At 39.0% G+C, this 22,550-nt stretch overlaps 1 protein-coding gene across 2 annotated transcripts in view; it reads right to left on the bottom strand.

Moving 5' to 3' along the window:
• Window positions 1-1,785: 1,785 nt before the first annotated feature.
• septin8a (septin 8a) overlaps window positions 1,786-22,550 on the bottom strand; it is a 31,805-nt gene continuing 11,040 nt past the window's right edge. The window contains exons 4-10 of one of the 2 annotated variants that reach the window (XM_085364627.1): window positions 21,917-22,103; window positions 16,636-16,797; window positions 13,064-13,160; window positions 6,977-7,145; window positions 6,681-6,813; window positions 4,902-5,071; window positions 1,786-2,264 (exon numbers count right to left, since the gene is read on the bottom strand). In XM_085364627.1, the coding sequence (XP_085220753.1) occupies window positions 2,261-2,264; window positions 4,902-5,071; window positions 6,681-6,813; window positions 6,977-7,145; window positions 13,064-13,160; window positions 16,636-16,797; window positions 21,917-22,103 (922 nt within the window). In that variant the 3' untranslated portion in view covers window positions 1,786-2,260. Of the gene's footprint in view, window positions 2,265-4,897; window positions 5,072-6,680; window positions 6,814-6,976; window positions 7,146-13,063; window positions 13,161-16,635; window positions 16,798-21,916; window positions 22,104-22,550 lie in introns of those variants that run through there. The other variant, XM_085364628.1, reaches the window with a different exon arrangement.

Below are 22,550 nucleotides of genomic sequence, written 5' to 3'. Positions count from 1 at the left end.
TAGTTTTTCATTGATAATAAATATAGCATTTATATACATGTTATATAAATTTAGAAAAGAAATGCACTTATACCTTTACCTGTTATATCATACAGCAGCTAGTTAACACTGGTAACAGGAAAAAGGGGGATGCCCCTGGGCTCATAGCCAGATCTGTATTCATGACATGACCATATTAGGATTTCTGCCTTCACTGACATCACAGTCTAGCATAGAAAAAAAAACAAAAAAAAAAAAACACACAAAGTGAGTGTTTTGTCCAGTAAAAATACTATATACCTCATCTATCTGATATTTTGGTCATATTCAATACGAGCAAGCACCTCTGTAAATTAGGTTGCATTCAATTAGAAAATGTTATTTATTGAAAGAGAATGGTGGACGGAGTGAACAAAGATCCCGCTCACTTTTATGAGCCCAGTTGGTGGCCCAGAAGACACTCACAGAAAGCAGCACTGATGACTGAGGTCGATGAAGATCCACCTTTTATGACGCATGACATCAATCGGTGGTCAGGGATCCCTTTGGCGAAGAAGTTACCGATGGAGTGTCCAGAAAAGAAATCTGGAGAAATTCTAAACAATGAAAGAACTTAAACTGAAGTGGGGAAGGAACTGGGTAGGATGTGGCCGGCGTCAGGTCGTACGGGTTTAGTAGGGTGAGTTTACTTTAATAGTTTGTCATTTTTTTTCTTCCATTTAGATAGTCCTGGACAGGAATTGGGTCAATTCAAGCCACTCTGTTCCCAGTTACCATAGTTTATATTTTCATACTGGAATGATGAAAAAGCTGAAATGCAAAGTGAAGGGAGGACACACCTTTCCACCTCTCACTCCTTTGAAAAACACACAGCCACACCCAACAGAGGTGAGCAGCGATGGTGAAAGCAGGGAGGATTGTGTGCCGAGCACACAGCACTTTGTTCTTCAGTTAGAGATCGCTACACAGGAAACGCTGCCTCAAGCTGACAGCTGTTTGGTTACAGCGAGGGGCCGTCAGCCTCTGTGTGTTGTCTTAATGCGCACCTGAGGGAATGAGAGTCTTCACTTGCCTGTGCTTCACTTTCAGCTCCACGCTGGGTAAATATAGACAAACAAATCATGGCAGAGACGCATCAAAGTCAGGAGTGGAAGGGTGTGGGGTGGGGGGGTTGCATTTATTTCCAAAAGACACACAGTAAATACAGCTGCTCTCTTCTACATCTGAGTGTAAACGCGTCTACATCAAGCTGAATAGTTTCCTGAATCCTGGGTTTACGTCGATATACTGGCTTTGTGTTTGCGTCCACTGTCATAACAGTCACATCGAGACGATCAACTCACCGTTTACAATAAAGTTAAATCACTTACGGACAATGTACACAATCATATGTGCTTCTTATAACAATATCAGATTTAAAAACTAGTACATTTTGCAAATTAAGCTTGGTAAGCTCTAGAAAATATTCACATACATTTAATGAGTTAAACTGAAACAGCACCAGAATATTGCATACATTTCTTTAAAAAAAACACTTAAGATTATTAGGTTTAGGTTGTCAGCACCTATGTGTATGCAATATGCAGTACACAGGTACTCAGTTATTGCTATTTAAGTATATTATTTGGGCTTAATTGATTAAAAAAAACAAAAAAAACAACTTTAACCGACTTTAACTTTAACCAAGTTTAACCGACACATTTTATCTGGGCAATTTTTCAGAAAGATCATGTATTTAAAGACAAAAATCTTTACTGATATCTTCTTTTATTATTTTTGTAATACTTGCTGAAGAGTTTAAAAAATGTTGCCCAGGTGTTACGTTGTAGTACCAAACAGTCAAAGGTTCGAATGGTTTTAAGCTCTTATTTCTTGTGTGGATAGTTAATGAAGAAACAAAAAGAAAACAACAAAATATTTAAATCACAATTAAGCAAAACAAAACGCATATACATACATATTTATTTTAAAAAGTGTCCAAAGGGGGGGAAGCAAAACAAACAAACAAAGATCCTGAATAAATGAGATGGCCTCTGATGGAACGTGAATATTTTTGCTCATCATCTCTCACCATCTTTCACTCTTTTCTTCCCTGTGGCTTCACCATCATCATCATCATCATCATCCTCAGTGTCTTTGGTCCGTGTGCACAATATCAAGATGGAATGTCGGAACAAACAAACGAAAACAAACAAACCAACAAAAAACAGATGTTGTCGCTGCTATGGTGATGGAGGACAAATCCATGGCCGTGTGAGGAAGGGTATACAGCGCCCAAAAATTAACTGAAAAACAACGACAAACAATAAACAAAATAAATCGAATGAACAAACAGCGACTTTACTGAAATAATAAGTGAAATAAAAGAGAGGGATCAGAAAAGCAGCACTGAAGCAAAGAAGTTAGGAAGCTCAGATAAAATCGTAGCGCGTGTGCTGGTGAATGAGGTGTGAACCTTTTAAACTACACTCTGTATGATGATTACTTCGAACACCAGTCCTGAGTGAAACGGCCAAAAATGATGTTCGGAAACGCACAAAATGGAAGATCTGCAACAGGAACAAGAGTAATGCACGTGAGCGGCCACAAGATGGAGCCATATGCCTGGTCAACTTGGTGGGAATGACCATGAAGACTTCACTGCCGTTCACCTATGACCAAAGCTTGGCATACACACAGAGATGCTTGCTTCACTCAAAGCCAGCTCTGATTGTGATACAGTGTGTAAGGGACCGCCAGCCAACAAAACAAAACACAGATAAAGAACTGAAAAGGAGCTACACGACAGACTGAAGTAAAGTGAAACCTGAACATTGTACACGTTTGACTGTCTGAAATGGCCTTGAAATCATCAATATGAGATTAAAGTGCAGACTTTCAGCTTTAACTCAAAATCCTGAATGAATGTGCAGGAATTACTGCTATTTGTTGATATATGTGCCCCATATTCACAGGACAAGTGACTGGCAGGTAGAAGGTTCGTGACCAGAGATGGGCAGTAACGCGTTACTTGTAACGCGTTACTGTAATCTGATTACTTTTTTCAAGTAACGAGTAAAGTAAGGGATTACTATTGCAAAATCGGTAATTAGATTACCGTTACTTTCCGGTAGGAACACTGCGTTACTGCGTTACTAAAACCGTGATTTTTTGCGAGAATGTCTCATGACAGTGACATAAGCGAGTGCGACGTTTGTGACAACAGCTGTGTGCAGATCAACAGTGGATCACATATCGATTGTGGGAGAGAGTATGAGCACGCAGCGTTTAAAGCGTGGAAGTACTGACCTTACTTTGAGTTTGATTCCATAAAAAGTGACAAAAACATTAGCGTCCATCGTGCGTGGGAAGAAAACTTCTTTTTACAGCGAAAAAAACCCCTAAACTTCCAAGCAAGCACCGAGTGCACAACGACGTACAAAGAGAAACTCGCGGATTCTTCAACTGACCGCGGCACACGTGCACCAGGGTAAACCTCCACCTACCCCCAGGCCTGCTTTACAGGTGAAAATAGAGCAACAGGACCGCTAGTCTTTGACTTTATTTATTTTCTGCTGTGTTTTACTTGCATCTATTTGAAAGAGTGAGTGTAAACACAAAGAATATTTTATTTTATGTGCTGGAATGTGCAGAAAATAGGTTTAAATGTTAAACTAATTTATTCAAGTCAGAGAATGTTGCATATAATTAAATTTTTGCTTGATGCATAAAGTTAAAAGATTAAAACTGATAAAACAAGTTAAAAAAAAGAGACTTTTCCATTTGATTACATTTTGTATGATGGATTATGTAGAAAAAGTAGAATTGGGCTGAAAGATCTATCGCTTTATCACCTATTCAGGTTGTAAATCGTGTTTTTAAAAAGTAACTAAGTAACTAAGTAATTAATTACCTTTGAAAATAAGTAATCAGTAAAGTAACGGGATTACTTTTTTGGGGAAGTAATCAGTAATTAGTTACTGATTACTTTTTTCAAGTAACTTGACCAACACTGTTCGTGACCAGGTCATTTCATGAAAAACTGAGCAGATAAAAGTTGAATCCAAGTACTGAACTTGCATTTTGTAGCTCCTAATAAGGATTTCAAAACGTTATCAGCTTCAAGAAACTTCAAGCTAAACTTCTGTTTTACTACATGAGTTCATGAAGATCAAACTCATTTTATAGCTTCAACAGTCAAGTTGTACTTGACCAAGACTAAACCAGAAAAAAGCAGCCTCTTATCAACAGTATGTGAACAAGTTGGTCTAAAGACAAAACAAGCTGAAGGCTCCTAGAATGCAGCTTTAAACGAAGGAATTTCAAAACAATGCTGACTGGGCTTTGAAACAACCGCAGCACCTTGATCCCTGCTGTGATGGGTGAGCTATAGATCGCTATGCATGTCAGTGCAATACCGTACTTAAGAAGAAAGCATCAGGTATAAAGTGGAAGATTTAACAACGATGAGCACACCCCTATTGAAACATCAGTTTTGCCCTTTCTGAGGTTTTCACTACCTCCTGACTGAGTATCCTGAATAATTAGAGCGAGGCGAAAGGAAAGAGTGAAAGCACAGGAAATGTTAAGCTTGGGCAGGACAAAAAGGAGAGGAAGTTTCCTTAACGCATGCCAGGCCTTTATAATGGTTGAAATGCTTGTGTATTGGAGACAGGTCGACAACAGGTCTAAAGCAGCAAAACACGCTCTATTCAAGGCTCCATAAATCCAAGGGAATTAGCAGAATGCTAACCTCGTGTATCAGTGTTACTCAGCAAAACAAGAAGAGACAAGAGCAGCGGGGAAATCATTTCAGGTTCTGAAGGCACACAGTGAAAGGCAAGAGGATTACTTAAAGAAAGGAGTAGGGTTTAAAAAAGAAGCAGCTTCCTGTTACTGAGAGAAGAATGACACGATTGAGTGACTTAGAGGGACTGCCTTACTTTTTCTTGTCCTTGTCTTTCTTGACGGGCTGAGATAAGGACAGTGTCTCGGCTGCCGCCTTCCTCTTGTTAAAGGCGTTCATCTCCTCCTCCAGGTATCCTCGCTTATCCTCCACCTTCTTCTTCTCCTCCTGGTGCATCCGTTTCAGCTGCTCGAACTTTTCGTGCAACTGAGGGGGAGAAGACGAGTGTGGAGACGGACAAATGGGATGAGGACAAGAGAGACGAAACTTTAGAAGAAAGGGCAGTTTAGGAAGAGTTTGTCTGACTAATATTTTTATACTCAAACTGAACTGAACATTGGCTTTTCCTATATTTTTTCAGTGTATATAATTTTGTCTTGCATGGTTATATTACTAAGAGCAGGTTAAATAACCATATTATGAAGTGCAGTGAAAAACAGGGCATCCCCCTGTTTAGTCATACACTGCTTCCCTTGTGATCGACAACACACCATCATCTGCTATTGCAGTGTGCAACACTTTGGTATGTATAACACTGGATGCACTGCAGAGCTGCTCAAAGTGTTTTTGAGGGCCCTGTATAGTTGACAAGTAGACACTCAAACAAAATAGAAACTATTAAATGCAGGTGTTAAAGACCTAAAGTGTGGCTTTTATGGTTACTGGGAGCCCTTAGCAACTTTTTTTTTTTTTTTTTTTTGTGTATGTATGTACTTTTTTCTGCACTGTTCACCTGATGAAGTATATGAACTATAGTGTTCATATACTACACTGTGTAAATGGATGTAATATGTATTATTTAATCTGTCTGAGGTGCCCGAAGTTTTGTCACGTGCCTTTTCTTGTATTAGCTAAAATTATGAAAGAAATGAAGTGTTTTCTGAATTCTTCGCCAGACAGAAAGGTCCAAGGCTGTGCCATCAGTGCAGAACTATCCATCTGTTCCCCTTCATAGTCTAGTTACTACTGCAGTCCTGGTCCAATCTGTTCTCTCCAATAGGTTAACAGTCCTTCAGGGCTGCTATAACAAGCTGTTGGCTTGTTGTTAGCATTCAGTGAATCCAAGTAGCTAGCTACTGCTTGGGAAATAAAAGGGGAAAACAGAAATGTAATCAGAAAAAAATATATTTTGAACTCTTTAAAAATGCCCTAAGTAAAAAGACGTTTAGTCATGTGGTTAAAAGTAGCCTGCACAAAGAAAAGAGAAGAAAGAAAAAAGAAAAGAAAAGAAAAAAAAAAAAAAAAAAAAAGCAACATTTTATGCACTCCTCAAGTACAACAAGGAAATAATGCACTTTTGTAGATTTCAATCGTAATACTATGATGGGAGGTGAAAACTCATCTCTTTCCAACACTGAGAAAGTTGGTGGTAAACTGTAGAAACTGCACAAAATTTAAAAATGCCAAGACAAACTTTCTTAGATCAGACATACAGTCAAGTTACAAACAATAATTTAAAGTGTTTGATCTGTGCATTTCTTTCTGTGTAGTCACAGCTTCCTAAACTGACACTGAGTCATAACTTTGAGCCTCACTGTAGGGAAATCGTGTGATGAGGGTCTTGGTACTTTCTCACAGTGGTGCCAGATATGAGTGATTAGGATAAACCAATACAAACAGAGTCGGTCATTCACATGTGCAGACACTTTGTCATATCTTAAAATGTGCTGAACTCAACAGGTTTTACAGATGCCATGCAAAACTGTGTGCACAATATTTCTGATCTTCTGACAAAAAAGCACCTGAAGTTGATGTGTGGACATGTCAGGTGCAATTGACTATCAAATAAACGACAGCTCGGCTTTTCCAGACTGACCTCTCTCTCCTTGTCTTTAAGTTCTGCTTCCGTCTCTTTTACTTTGTTGACAAACATTTGCCGCATTTCTTCCTCTTTGCGCTGCAGATCCCCCAAGAACTCTTTCCTCTTAGCCTCATACGTCTCCTGAAGGCTGCAGAGCAGTAAAGCCAGGACAGAGAACAGAAACAAAGAAAGATTAGGCACAGTCTTCAAAAGATAATCGTTTCCTTTCATTGCTGTTGACAGTTGGTTGACTGTGTGAGCCTTTCAATAAACGCATTGTCTGTGTTGCACTGGGTGTGTCCACCATCTACCTGAATGGCTCGCTGTCAGGATCTGTATCTTTGAAACCCATCTCCTCGAGCTTGCAGCGCCGGTACAGCTCATAATGGCGGGCATGTGTCTGCTCCCTCAGATCCTCCATGTTGACTCTGATCAGCATCTCTCTGAGCTTTACAAAGTCGCAGTGGCTCTCGTTCTCAACTAAAAGGACAAATACAGAACGCCATGAGTACAGCAGCAGAGACTCAGGAGGCCCTTTTAGTTATTCCCTCCACATTAGACTCTTCTGGTGTCCAAATAATGTTGTTTTCAGTCCTTGCTTCACGCCTTCATTCAGTGCCTGGCCATCATTTTCAAATGACTTTAACATGCCATCTGTCACTCCCTCAGCCTCTCTTCCTCTTAAAAGCAGGAATGTGAAGCCTCCACAGGAAACAGATAATTCGGCATGTACATATACGCCATCCTGAGTGATTAAATTAAACCAAAGCAATTTTTTTTTCCAGCAGACTTCATATTCTGCACTTTTCGTGCTCACTTTGTTCAACTGGAGAGAACTTTCACTTTAGTTTCACGTTTGAGTGAGTCTCACACTTAAATGCCTTCATGGTGACGAAAGGGCAGGAAGTGTTTCCTGCCTCACAGACTGACAGCAGAGGAGGGGAGAGGGGATGATGGGTGCCCTGGGCATCCACTCTGTTGAAGCCTTCAGTCACAGGTCACCTCACCCCATCAAAACAATAAGGACTGTTCTGATAATAAAATGTGTTTCATTTTGAGGCCAAAGCTAAGATCTGTAATGGCAGGAAACCCTAAGATGACTGAACCATTTTGTACAGTAAAACAATCTCAAAGTTAAGATAAAACAAGTGAGTCATAAAGAGCTAATACAGGCAGAAAGAAAAGTCAAACAAGCACTTTGGGGGACTGTAGATCAGGAAGTACTATAAACCAGCTATATAAATGCAGTCCATTTGCCATTATTTACTGAAGTTCTGACGCGAGTTTTGTATTTTAGCTAATACTGACAGTTTCCCACCATAAAACGATGATCTTCCATTCAACTATAGCTAGCGAGAATGCTTGCTACAGATCTGCTGTTGCTGAGAGAAATCTTATTAAAATAAAATAAAAACAAAAAGGGTTTAACTTGTGTGCAACATCATTTGTTCGGATCAAACATGCAAGGCAAGACTTCAGTATATTAAATAAAAACTTTTAATACCTTCTGAGTTCATTCGATCTCTTTTTGTCTATATTGGAAACTAACTTGAACAACATCTTCAGTAAGCTTTTTTTGTTTTGCTTTTAAATAACAGGAGACGATTTGGAGAACAATGAATGGAGTATTAGTAGATCCCAAGGATATCTTAATAGAATGTTTGACTAAACTAAAAAAAATAAAAGCATAACTCATTAAAAAATTTGTTGAAAGTCAAGTTCATCAACCTACTGGCAAAACTCAGCAACCCCTTAAGATTACTTTGGTTGCTTCAGACCCGATTTGTGAAGAAAGGTCACCGTGGTGAGAAAATACAAAGGCATTATGTTTAAATACCACCAGAAGCTCTAAGGATGAATAAACAACAGTGGTGGCATTCAAAAAGCACAATTAGCATGGCAATTAGCTTTTCCAGGTGGACACAGATGTGAAAGTCTGCAGAGGATGACGTTAAAATATAACAATGCAACATAAATATTTAAACAAAACAACAAAGGGTAACTTTAAAAAAAAAAAAAAAGAAGGCACTCCTTTATTAGACTTGGACAAAACACAAAATAAACTAACAAATTCTTTTGAAAGCAAAATTAATTTCAAAAATCAGCAGTCATTCAGCTGCATGACTCAGTCACTCGTGTATTTTTTGCTCAAATTTGCTGGCTAACCGCACATCATTAGTGGAAAAAACATGGGTTTAAAAAAAAGAAACTAGCCGTTTACTGGGGCTGCATCCAGGCTACAGAAAATTATTGTTCATTTGGCATCTAATAGCCTCTCTTCTGCACACTACCACCACTACCACCACACCCCCGTGAGGACTGAATGAAGGCCAACTCTCCAACTGCCTGCAGCACTGAGCCCTCAAGATACAGAAGCACATGGCTCTGCTGGTACACAGACACATGCACAGAAATACAGAAGCAAGCAAGCAAGAGAGATGTGGCTCCAAATAAAGTTATCAAAAGTAAACATTCATGCAATTAAAAATCTAGAATGATCGGTTTTTACTGGGTTGATTAACAGCTCCGTGAGTCTTTGGAAAGGCTTCCAGATGTTTGGAGTTTCAAAGATAAATATTACAGATTAGGGAAAGCTTTGCCTCATCATATACATCCTTCAGTCTCTGCTGAATCCTTGAATTCCTTACTGCTTTCCAAATATTTATTCCCTGCGCCAAGGAGGTAGGTAGGATTTTGATAGTGTCATTCTATCTGTAAACACCATAGCTCAAACTGTTTTGAAACAATTCTGATAAAACTTAGTAGAGGTGTAGAGTGGGGTCATGTTAACAATCCATTAAAATCTGGCTTACATCCACCAAGGTCTTCAAGGTCAACTCACTGACTTATTGTGCAAATATTGACAAAAATTGACAACAGTTTTTCACACTGGCAAGAAAATATTGGCATGGAACATTAACCCTAACCCTTTAATTTTATTACAGTACAGTAATGGGTTATAACCATTTAAATACAAAACAATTTGGGCACATGTACAATGATCTGGGTCATTTATGCTTTCTTCAAGAATTTTAAGATGGACAGATGGAAATATTCACAATTTGCTAATCTCTCACTGTCTTGCTGTGGGCTTATATACATACTATGTGTATATACTATTACGATATTTAAATGGTAATAAAAGCGAGTCATGTTGTAAAGTACATGCCGTACTTCATGCAGGGATGTGGGAACCAGCAGTGCTGTCTTTTACAGTATAAAGACGTGATCTCACCTCATATTACTTCAGTGCATGATCATTTCCTCTGGGGCCGTGTCTAGACTCTTCTTCTTTCTTTCTTTTTACTTGTTTGTATAAGAGAACATTAATAAATTGTGTTCAAATAATGCCCTTGTACAGTGAGGCTGTTTGGGTGGTGACGAGTCTTCAGGCGTGTTTGGTGGAAGTTCTGAATTTAAAAATCCAGGGTCACTGTTTATTTCTGCTTTCTGCTGAAATATTAAAACCAACGAAATATCAATGGACGGATTACATTCTCAGAAGAAAATAAGTCTGTGAAAAACTTGATCTATGTGATTATTTAGTAGCTTTTAGTGATACTTTTACTGAGTAGATTAATGCTGAATAATACATTTTTTTAAATCAAGAACAAATGTACGTTTCTGAACTTACATAAATCTACACATTCTCAGGATTTACTGTTTATGTGATTAGGGATGTGTAATTTGATGCCAGAAAAATATTCTTAATTTTGTGTCGTTTTCTATCTGTGTGAATAGTAACACATAGAAAGCTGCAGAGAAGGTCTGCTACGTGTCACAGATGTCTGGAGTTCAGAGATAACAGCACAATGAGATCTTGGGGAAGATTAAATACACACACACACAAAGACCCCCTGAATAGCTCTTTTAGTCAGCAGACAGCCCTCGTCTGTCTTTCTTCAAGCTCATGGAAATTTCTCATGACTCTTTAAGAGGTTACCATAACCCATCTATATGACATCTGGCATCTACAAACTGTTTCCACAGATTGAGAGCCTCCCTTCAGTTAGCTGCATGTTATAAAACACAGAGACCTCTGTGCTCAGATACTGTGACAAGTGTGTTGTATGAATGATGAGCAATCAGTGTGAAAGCAGGGCTGAGTCAAAATGGAAGCAGCTTTGCTCTATTATATCCCATCAATTTAGACTTTTGATGCCAGACATTGATGGACTTTACGGATGAGACATAACCATGCAGACAACAACAAGCTTCAAGAGTCTACTGCACAAGTTATAGTTGTTTCTAAATACAAAAATAAACAAATACTACATACCTGCTTGCAACTATAATACATTATTGTGTGTTGTGTAATATATAAGAACACTTGTAAAAAAAAAAATAAGAAAAGCAACCAGGAAAGAAATGAGCTTACAGCAGGGCTGACAAAACTTTTTTGCAGTAAGCACCAGTCTGTCGGATGACTGGACTAGAGCAGCACAGTGACTGATAAGTCCAGAGGAATCCATCCCACAGGAGACACGCAGCAGGCTTTAGAAATAACCACAGTGTCCTCTGAGGGTTGGAGAATGAGTGGCCACTAGATAATGGAGAGAGGAGAGGAAGCGAGAGATGGGTGAGGGAGGGAGCAGTAAACGAAAAAGGAAGGAAGGAAGCGAGAGATGGAGGGAGAGTGGAAGGGGGTGAGCGAGGTTCTCTGAGAGGATGACTCCCACATGAGCAGCAATATTCTCACAGCAAATCTGTGTGTGTGTGTGTGTGTGTGTGTGTGTGTGTGTGTGTGTGTGTGTGTGTGTGTGTGTGTGTGTGTGTGTGTGAGTGAGAGAGACATTATTAAATTAAACTGTTTACCATCATTGACAAACACAGAGGAATGAGCTGTGGGAAACAAAAACTCCCAAGAAACCCGACGTCTCCACGGGCAACGCATTCATGCCAATATCCAGGCATACATCCAGGCTCTGCACGCCTACAAACACAATGCATGAAGCTAAAGACGAGACATCGTTAACGATAAACTGTCTGCGTGTGCACAGAGACACTGTCAGAACGATCTCCATACTTCATTTTAGTGTCACTCCGCATAAAGTGACACTGTCAGCTGTGGAGGGCATTCTGCATTAACGGGTAAAAATAAACAGGAAAACTATGGGATGCACTCGCCACTCTGCCACGTGCAGGAAACATCCTTCACCAAGGATACTTAACTGAGTAAAACGTCCTTAACGAACAAAAAACAAATAAAAAAAACAAGAACAAAAAAAAATAAAATAGTGAGTCCAGCTACTAGTTTGTTTGTTTTTTTTATTTAAAAATGAATCATATGATTCAGAGCTTTGTCAGTCATATATTATTTTTTATGATTCCTGCAGGTTACTTTTCTTCCACTGGCTTTATTGTTTTTCTCATTCTACTTTCTCAAATACAGAGTTACTGCCTGGTATGACTTTTAATATTGCAAAACATCCACATGAACACCCAAACACAGGCACAAGGACACTGAGTCACCTACTTCCTCAGATATATAAAAATAAACAAAAGATAAAAATCCCACATGACCGATTTCAGCCACATTCACAGCACAGCAAAAACAAGAAAATCAAGCAAACTTATAAAACGGCGTAACAGCAACTGTACAACAGTTCAGCGTTTGTGCCAATATCCCAAACAGTCACCTGTCACACATTAGGTACGCCTATTCAAACGCTCAATAATGCAAATGCCTAATTAGCCAATTACAACTTAGTACTTTTAAGTAAAGAGACAAGGTCAAGATGCATTAGAAAGGGGAAGAAAGGTCACTTAGGCAACTTTGAATGTGGCATGGTTTTCGGTGCCAGAGTGGTTGTGCTGAGTAATTCAGAAACTACTGATGGTTCAAAAAAGAGGAAATATCTGATGACTAGCAGTGCTCTAGAAGAAAAGACCTTGCTGATGTCCGAAGTCAGAGGGGAGTGACCAGACTTCTTTGAACTGATAGCAAGGCAAAACTAATAATCATTCACTACAACCAAGGTATGCAGAAGAGCATCTCTGAACACCCTGAAACCTTGAAGCAGCAGAAGAGCACACAGGGTGCCACTCCTGTCAGATATTAATCTGCACAGGCTCACCAACACTGGACAATGGACCGTAAAAAAAAACATTGCCGGTTGTGACTAGTACTTTATGGAGTATAACCATTTTCTCTAACTGAGGATATATAATATGTGGTATTTTACAAGAAAAAAAACACTTTCTTTTTGTAGTAGTCCTGAAAAATTAATCAAACAAGAAATGATCCTTTAACCCTTTATTGACCGGCCCTTCAAATTTACCTGTAAAATGGGCCCGCCGTTGGGCCCATGATCAATAAAGGGTTAATAAACCAGCTATTTGATTGTAAAATACAAACACAACATATTGTGGTTAAATTTCTTGTCAGCATCTCTCACCTTGAACGACACCCCAGGGGTACTGTCTGGCCCTCACTGCTTTGTTCCCCACTTTGACTTCTTCCACACTCCCGACTACAGCAAATGGCAGATGGGCCTGCACAGAAAAACAGGTTAGTGTCAAAAAGGTTTTTACAAAAAAAAAAGTTCTTACTGGTGCAATAAGCAGGGGACCAGGGTACACTGCCCTAAGGAGATTTTTTTTTATTCTTCACAGAACAAGTCAATTTTCAGTAGGCTGTGGTGTAAACTGTACTAAAACGAACAGGACGGATAAGCCGTTTCACTATATTTGTCTGCTCTCTTATCCTTCACAACCAAACCACACCAGTGCAAAGCGTAACCATGTTTACATATGAGCTGCACCAGTGATCGGTTTCACGTTTTAAAACAAAATGGGTCTCCCAACTGTGGCTCAGATGGGAGACCTATTTAGTTGAAGTGATTAAACACACACGCTTTATTATTGCTCTTGGAGCTACTATGCTTCATTAAGACCAACAGTGAGGAGGCATCGCAGGGGAAACATGCCTGACACGCTACCTCAAAAATTAGATGGCGAGTTGAAACCAGCTGGCTGGTTACAGCTCAGAGGAACCAGCAAGCTGGCGAGTGTGGGTGCTGATGTAACCAACTATGAATAGACTGGGATACTGTACAAGGACAGTGCCTCGGAGAACCAAATGCTGTCTTGTTCACCATTTTTGTACATGCGTGGGTGTGTGTTTAAACATTATGATTATACATGAGAGGCATAATAAATTCTGATCTAAAAATAGACAGATATTATCATGAAAATGCACTTGTGCCTGATGCTTCAGCAAAGGTCTGTAGCATACGTTTAATTATAATCCTACTTGTAAGATGAAACTTAAGTTGGAGTAATATCATAAAGTTTATGCACTTTTTAAATTTTTTACCTAAACCAAGGAGGTTACATTTTTGGTAGCGCTTGCGTGTGTGTGCATTCAATTTTGTCATTCTGTCTGCAAACACACTTGCATATAAAAGTCTTGCATGAATTCTGATCAAACTTTGTAGGACTGTAGAGTCGAGTTGTGAAGGTCAAAGTGATAATAATGCTAGACAGAGCCATTTAAAATTATGTTTCTTACTGCTACTGTTTGTATTATTTTGTATAGGTAATGATATAGGGTGAATCTAAATATCACGTCACTTTGGGCCTCTTCTTCAAGGTCAAGTAAGGTCAAACTTTCATAAAATGCTTTTTATCTTTTAAACTACGCTTAAAATGTACTGTCTTTGTCTGTATTGACAAGTGATACTGATACAGTGGGATGCAAAAGTTTGGGCAACCTTGTTAATAGTCTTTATTTTCCTGTATAAATCGTTGGTTGTTACAATAAAAAAAATTGTCAGTTAAATATATCACATAGGAGACACAGTGATAGTTGAGAAGTGAAATGAAGTTTATTGGATTTACAGAAAGTGTGCAATAATTTTTTTAACTTAATCAGGCAGGTGCATAAATTTGGGCACTGTTGTCATTTTATTGATTCCAAAACCTTTAGAACTAATTATTGGAACTCAAATTGGCTTGGGAAGCTCAGTGACCCCTGACCTACATACACAGGTGAATCCAATAATGAGAAAGAGTATTTAAGGGGGTCAATTGTAACTTTCCCTCCTCTTTTAATTTCCTCTGAAGAGTAGCAACACGGGGGTCTCAAAACAACTCTCAAATGACCTGAAGACAAAGATTGTTCACCATCATGGTTTAGGGGAAGGATACAGAAAGCTGTCTCAGAGATTTAAGCTGTCTGTTTCCACAGTTAGGAACATATTGAGAAAATGGAAGACCACAGGCTCAGTTCAAGTTAAGGCTCGAAGTGGCAGACCAAGAAAAACTCGGACAGACAGAAGCGACCACTGGTGAGAACAGTCAGAGTTAACCCACAGACCAGCACCAAAGACCTACAACATCATCTTGCAGCAGATGGAGTCACTGTGCATCGTTCAACCATTCGGCGCACTTTACACAAGGAGATTCTGTATGTGAGAGTGATGCAGAGGAAGCCTTTTCTCTGCCCACAGCACAAACAGAGCCGCTTGAGGTTTGCTAAAGCACATTTGGACAAGCCAACTTCATTCTGGAATAAGGTGCTGGGGACTGATGAAACAAAAACTGAGTTATTTGGGCATAACAAGGCATTATGCATGGAGGAAAAAGAACACAGCATTCCAAGAAAAACACCTGCTACCTACAGTAAAATATGGTGGTGGTTCCATCATGCTGTGGGGCTGTGTGGCCAGTGCAGGGACTGGGAATCTTGTCAAAGTTGAGGGACACATGGATTCCACTCAGTATCAGCAGATTCTGGAGACCAATGTCCAGGAATCAGAGACAAAGCTGAAGCTGCACCGGGGCTGGATCTTTCAACAAGACAGTGACCCGAAACACTGCTCAAAATCCACTAAGGCATTCATGCAGAGGAACAAGTACAACGTTCTGGAATGATCATCTCAGTCCCCAGACGTGAATATTATTGAAAATCTGTGGTGTGAGTTAAAGAGAGCTGTCCGTGCTCGGAAGCCATCAAACCTGAATAAACGAGAGATGTTTTGTAAAGAGGAATGGTCCAAAAGACCTTCAACCACAATCCAGACTCTCATTGGAACCAACAGGAAGCGTTTAGAGGCTGTAATTTCTGCAAAAGGCGGATCTACTAAATATTGATTTCATTTCTTTTTTTGTGGCGCCCAAATTTATGCACCTGTCTGATTTTGTTTAAACAATTATTGCACACTTTCTGTAAATCCAATAAACTTCTTTTCACTTCTCAAATATCACTGTGTGTGTCTCCTATGTGATATATTTAACTGACTTTTTTTTTTTTATCGTAACAACCAACGATTTATACAGGAAAATAAAGACTATTAACAAGGTTGCCCAAACTTTTGCATCCCACTGTATATGGGGATTCCAAATATCACATAATAGTTTGCATCCAAATATCATGTAACATTTGACCTCTCACCTTATATCTTTAAAGAAAGCTTTATGAAGAGAAAGAAAATGAGCTGACTGGTTATATAGAAGTATACTTCAGTAAAATATTATATAATACGCAGAAGTTATTCATACCCAGTTATTTATAATTCAATTACCTACTCCTCCATTAAGTTTATATACAAAATACAATACTGCTCCCTTAAAAGTAAATAAGGCCCAGAGAGTGAGCTGCCATGGCCCAGGTTTGTGCACTCAGAGTGCCTGTTATGGTTATGCTTGCATAGGCAGACTAGTGCAGAACTTCTTTTTAGTTCTTGTTACGAACTAAAAAGAAGAATAGAAAAGTGCCAATCAGTGCAATCAGTGGGTCCAACGACATATGATCCTTGTATATAGCTACATACCCACGGTTAGCTAGTGTTTGCAAATATTATAAATATTTTACAAAGTATACAGTCAAAATTGTGAGACTGTAATTCATCTGCATTGAAACACTGACTCTTTATTTATGGTGTTTTAGTCAAAGCATGTGTTACCGTCATTAAAACAAAGAATGTTTTGACTTTTTAAATGTTTTTGTGCCAAAAATATTACTTACATTCATGGAGGCATTGATCTCACTGACAGTTTCGTCATCTGTTGGGAACTGATATATCTGGACGCCGTTGCTCACCAGCTCGCTCATTATCTTTATTTTGAATTTATGAAGCTCGCTCTTGGAGATTGTGTCCGCTTTGGCAATGATGGGAATTATGTTGACCTGCGGAAATAATGACAAAAAAAAAGTGAGATAGTTATTAAATATGCGGTGCACTGCACTGTTGTTGCTAATGTGGTGGAGTCTTCCAAAAATGATAATGCAAAGACGTTTTGTGTTACATTATGGAAGCATTTGGTTTAGCCTGGTTTAAACGTTGACATGACAAAACAAAAGGATGCACAGGAAACACCTGAATGTTTTCAGATCGTGACAGATTACAGCAATTGCCATCTAACCATCATGAGCAAACACTGCTTAAAAAAAAATTAAAGCTACATTAAATATGTTGAGGTTTTAAACAGCTGTGTAGCGCATCTATAAGACCATGCACAGTTAACTGAATAGCAAATAAGCCCAATCAGAACCCCGACTGATAAATAAAACAAACAGTGATTATGAAAACAAAACTCGGCTCCATCTACAATCAGCAGCAGATGTGAAGAAATAAACGCACAGTTTGTCTGCATTCCTCTGTACGGCTGCATTTCCCAGATCACCAACTGGGAAGATGGCAGGACTCCCACAGATCCACACAGCAATTCCACAGCGTGCCTTAGAGTATGAGTCAGAGCTTGTTAAAAATCAAATTTGAATCTCATCATACTTTGTTGGCTCGTTAATTTGCAGCGGGGTGGCCAGTATCAGGTTTTAACCCTAATATAACAAACTAATTTAACTAATCTCGGTGTTATATTTGCTCGCTTCCCACAACTGAGTTTTCCCAGCTGACCAAAGATCATTCCCAAACAGTTAATGTTTGTTCTGAGGGACCAGGAGCGCCAGCTGTGACCACATTAAAGCAGTTCACAGGAAAGATAATCCCTGAAAAAACAGCCCAATATTTTTGGCACTTTGTCATTTAATGTTATACAGGGAAATATCTCTGAGTGTGCAGGTGAGACCACGCTGATACAGTCTGAGCCTTAATAATGAAAACGCTTACACAACAATATAAAAACACCTAATATGAATGGATCCCATTATTATCGTTTGTGTTACATAATTATCTGGATAATGAGCTGCTTAACTCAGTTTTCATAATGAAGTTCCTGTAATTTCTGGGCTTTGGTGAACAAGAAATTGATGTACAACACTGCTGTGGAGTCAATTACTCACCTTTTTTAAAGGCTGGATTTATTTATTGATATAACACTGCTATGATAAATTACTTATTGCATGCCGCTCGTAATAGATTAGTTTGAATCATCATGTGTTTATTTTTTCAAGAAAAAATAAACACATGATGACTCTTGGGGACGCTCTGGAGTATTTCCTGATTTTTTTTTATCTGATTTATGGACACTGCTGGATAAGAAGATTCTGGGAAAGTCGCAATAAATCTACAAATATAAAAATAGATGTTTAGCAAGATGTTTTCAAGCACGCCTTGGAAGCCTAAATAATACCTGATGGCAATAAAAGCAGGAACACAACAAATGTCTCACAGACTTAGATAAGGGTTTAAAAGATCTCAAACCTGCAAGCTGCCACTGACTGTGGATAACGTCACACAGCACTGATGTGAGAACAGCGTAGGCATGGTCTCATGGTAAGTGGGCAGCATGACGTGTCCTGTCCCATGCACAGTCTACTCAGGCAGCAGCTTCTCTTGAACCAAACCGAGTATTTTCAGTACCACTGTGTGCTATATGTAGGGAGCGGACAATGCCCTGACCTGATTGTGCCAACACTGTTCAAAGCTCATGTGAAAAAACAGCACTACAGGAGTCAGGAAGCAGACTCCTTATTACTTTTAGAACCCCAGCATGTAATGTGTCCTTTCAGTAATGCTGCTTCAAGCCTCTCCCTCTATTTTTACTTTGGAAAACATCTCATCTGCCACAAACAGGAAAAACGGTATAACCAAAAACAGCAAAATGGAACCTAACCCAGCCATGTGACAGTGGATTACATCACAAATTAAAAAGGTATTCTTAAAGTTAAGCAGGAGGCATGAATCCTTTCGCCGAATAACCTCAATAAACTCACTCTTTTACATTCTTTAATTTATAAAGTTAAGTAGAAATGTTTCCCATCCGTTAACAAAAAGACTTAAAACCTTCATTTAAAACAAACGACACTCCTTTCAGACTCCTATCTCTCTTCCTGCCTTCATTTACTAAAAACCACATTTTACTTTACGGGCCTTGTGTGGGGAGGGCTGATTCGTTAACAAGAAAAACACCATTGTCTGGGTTAGACAGAAAAAAAATACACAGACTGAGGGAAAAGCTGTTTCTGGTCTCTTTCCCTGGTTTTTCTGTCAGAGGGGACAGATCTGTTCATTTATCTGTTTCATTTCCAGATACAACTTAAGATTTACACACAATGTAATGATGCTTTCTCTGACAAGGATATGTCTCTGCATTAAATTTGATATTAAAAACACATAGCCCTGATTTATCGAGCCATGAAAAAACATAACGATTTCCAGCTACTGGGATGGGGTTTTTTTTTTTGTTTTTTTTTAAAGCAATTTTCTTGGTTCTGCATGTTTAAGAATTAGATTTCAGGCTGTAAACGCGTCTGTAATCTGTTGAAAACTAACTGGTATAAAAAACTGAATGCAAAAACATAAAATAACTTTGTTAAAGCTATTTGGTTTATTGTCTTGGTTTATGCAAAACAAAGTAGGCACTTTCTGTGGTCACCCTCCAGATATCCAGAGCCCATAAACATGAAATAAGACAGAAATCTCATAAATGTGCAAAGGTTGAATATTGTTTGGTTTGCAAGGGTCTTAAATGTTGCCTCCAAATCTATCTAGAAAGAGAACCCTGCACACACAAAGTCCATCTGCCCTGTAAAACACAGCAGTGTCACTTCTACATTGCAGTTACTCAACACTGGCTTGTTTTCAGATACAACAGCAAACACACTGCACATTGTGGAAAAATTGCTGGGACAGATCCACTGAGATCAGAGTGGTACTCATCGTGAACACCCGCAGCCTCACTGGTGGGTTCTGAATTGTGTAAATCTTTAAGGATAAAAAATAAAGCCTACATTTCTTCCGGTTTAATCCGGAAACACTTTGTGAATGTGTGCAAAAAAATGCTTAAAAGGTGTATATATAAAATGTCTCTGATTGTTACATCAAAAGAAAAAAAATGTTAATCATATGGATCTACATAAAGTTTAGGCTGTGGTAGCTGCTCTGCTACAGTATATTTAGCTCAGGTAAGTTGGATGAGTCAAAGCAGAGGCCATGGCTTGGCTGTGTTCACTGTGCTCATTTGGGTGGTATAAGGAGACAGTTGGCAAACATAGCATGCCAGGTTTTGATCGTTCTGTTGGCACATCAAGACAGCACACGGGCTTGGTGGTCAGCGCCATCGTTTCACAGCAAGGAGAGTCCTAAATTTGGATTTCTGTCCTTTTCTAAAGTTCGTATAGGTTCCTTCACAGGTTAGGTTAGAACTCCTGTATCCCTAAAGGACAGTTTTAGTAAAAATACCAGAAGCACTGGTTTGATTTTGTATTAAAAAAGTACTTTGAAAAGAAAAGAATAAACCCTTGGGTTTTTAAGAAAGGGTTTAATATACTGAATCAAATTTGTTCCTGAAAGCTGAGGACTGAGTTAAGAGCCGTTGCATAAATTATTTATACACTTTTTCTGATGCCATAAAACTATTAAGTGTCCCTGTAGAGCGGCATTTGGCTGAGGTATCTAGTTTTTATTATGAAGAGTATCGAGAGACTTCTGGCAGAGATGGCTTGATTGTTGGCAGGGGAAAGCCAGCAGGGTTGGTCACAAGCTGACCATCTGCTTTATTCTGGATTTATTATTACTGCACCAACAGAAACAAACAGAGACAAAGCTACCACTTCATCAGCTCTACAGCAGTGCTATTAGAAGTTAAATAGACTGAAAAACTACTAGCAACCACTGCAGATCAATCTGAATGATCGAATAAAATTTGATTGCTGAACCTTACAGTGTATTGTTTTGGTATAATCTCATACAAATTCACAAAAATTGGCTTATGGCTTCCACATAAAGCTTTGTAAGTGAAATGTGACAACTCCTGTGTGAGTTTACTGCCTCACAGCTTTAAAGTTAAACGAGCTCCTGCAGAGCTGAAAATACAAATCTCCTCTTTCACCGTCATTCACTCTCCTCTGGGTTTTGTCGGCTTCATAATGTCTTACAGCTCACCTCCCTGGCTTTTAATAATTTCTTTTATTAAACTGTGAAAACAGGAATAAAATGACAAAATAAACAGATAATAAACAGGCAATGCCCACTTAATACAATGAAAATATAAATAATAAAATAATAAATACAAATGGCTCCAACTTAATGGCTCCAAACTGACTTATCTGGCTTGTCTAACTATGTACACCACAGTGACTCCGCCCCTTTCCCTTTCTTTGCCCCAAGTGCTGTTTTGATGAGATTTTTTTTCCATTTGTTATTTAATGAAGGCAATCCCAACGACTGCATCTCCAGTGAGATACACTCATCACATACAGCAAATCATAGATCCATGGAGCAATAATCTGTGCAGTAATACTCACAACAACAATGAAAAAGCCACAAATCAATGTGTTCCTGAATCTGACTATTGACTGTGTGCTGACCTGCAAACATATACCAAACTCAATCTCAGAGTGAATTAGAGGGTTGTGATGCTGATGTATTGGAAGCAGAGTAGTTTAAACTGACATAAATATCTTTTTATAAATAAGAACCTCTCCCTTAAAACACCAAATCAAATTTTTTCACTATGCTGGCTTTTTAGGTGTAAAACTAGTCATGGAGAGGTTCTCTTTTCCCCAAATCACAACTATTGCAGTTCAAACCATTAATCCTTTTCCACAGAAATAGCCAAATAAGTTCAGCCTAAACACTGCCATGTGAACTCTTCTTGAAATCCTAAAAGATGAAATGGAAACTTGCATAGTCACTGGAACATTTTTGTTTCAACTTTACTCTTCTCTTTTGGGACACAGAGTCCACACCCTGGTAGGAAGATCAGGGATGCCCTCGTTTCAGTGAAATTCAAACCAGTCACACGGAAAGGGAAGTCTGACTTCAGACTAATATTATTCAAACACACTTGCATTTTTCCAGAGGGAAAATATAAATGCATGCTTGTGTGTCACATGTGCGTACCTTGCTGTCCAGTTTTTTCATAGTAACGAGGTCCAGGGACTTGAGGGAGTGTCCTGTCGGGGCAATGAAATAAAGGCAGATGTGGATCCTGGTGTCGTGGTAGTTAAACAGCGAGCGTTTGATCTTCAGCTCTTCCTGGAGATAGTTTTCAAACTGAGTGTCAATGTAGTCAACAATGGGTTTGTAACTGTGGAGAGAGGAAGGGAGAAGAGAGAAACCGTTAGGATTTATGTCTGTGGGTCAAAGCTAAATATTTGTCTTCTTATTCATGCGCTGGTAATGAATATGAAAAGGGAAAGGGGACTTTTCACAGGGAAAGGAAAAGACACAGATATGTTTTCAGTAACTGTGTGATCTGATTCAATGCCAAGATCTCAGCTTAGAATTGCACAGCTTAGTGCTGCATGAAATTTGTGTTCAGCTTATGGAAGGTCCAATCAAAGAGGCTGCAGAAAACAACGCGTCCTCTCTATCACAGAGCTGTGACCGCTTTCGGAGCCTTTAAGTGTCACCAGTAAATCAGTGAAGGGCACGAACACAAAGTAACACATCGTCGTCTTTACAGCCTTTTCTCCTCGAGCATTTGCGAGAAAGGACAGGAGAGATGGGGAGTGCCTTTAATGCTACACCACTC

The sequence above is a fragment of the Diplotaxodon limnothrissa genome, linkage group LG10, assembly GCF_057381915.1.
Source record: "Diplotaxodon limnothrissa isolate DT_005_m linkage group LG10, D_limnothrissa_male_GT1.1, whole genome shotgun sequence".
Lineage (NCBI taxonomy): Eukaryota > Metazoa > Chordata > Actinopteri > Cichliformes > Cichlidae > Diplotaxodon > Diplotaxodon limnothrissa.
This window is presented reverse-complemented; position numbering and strand designations above follow the sequence as displayed.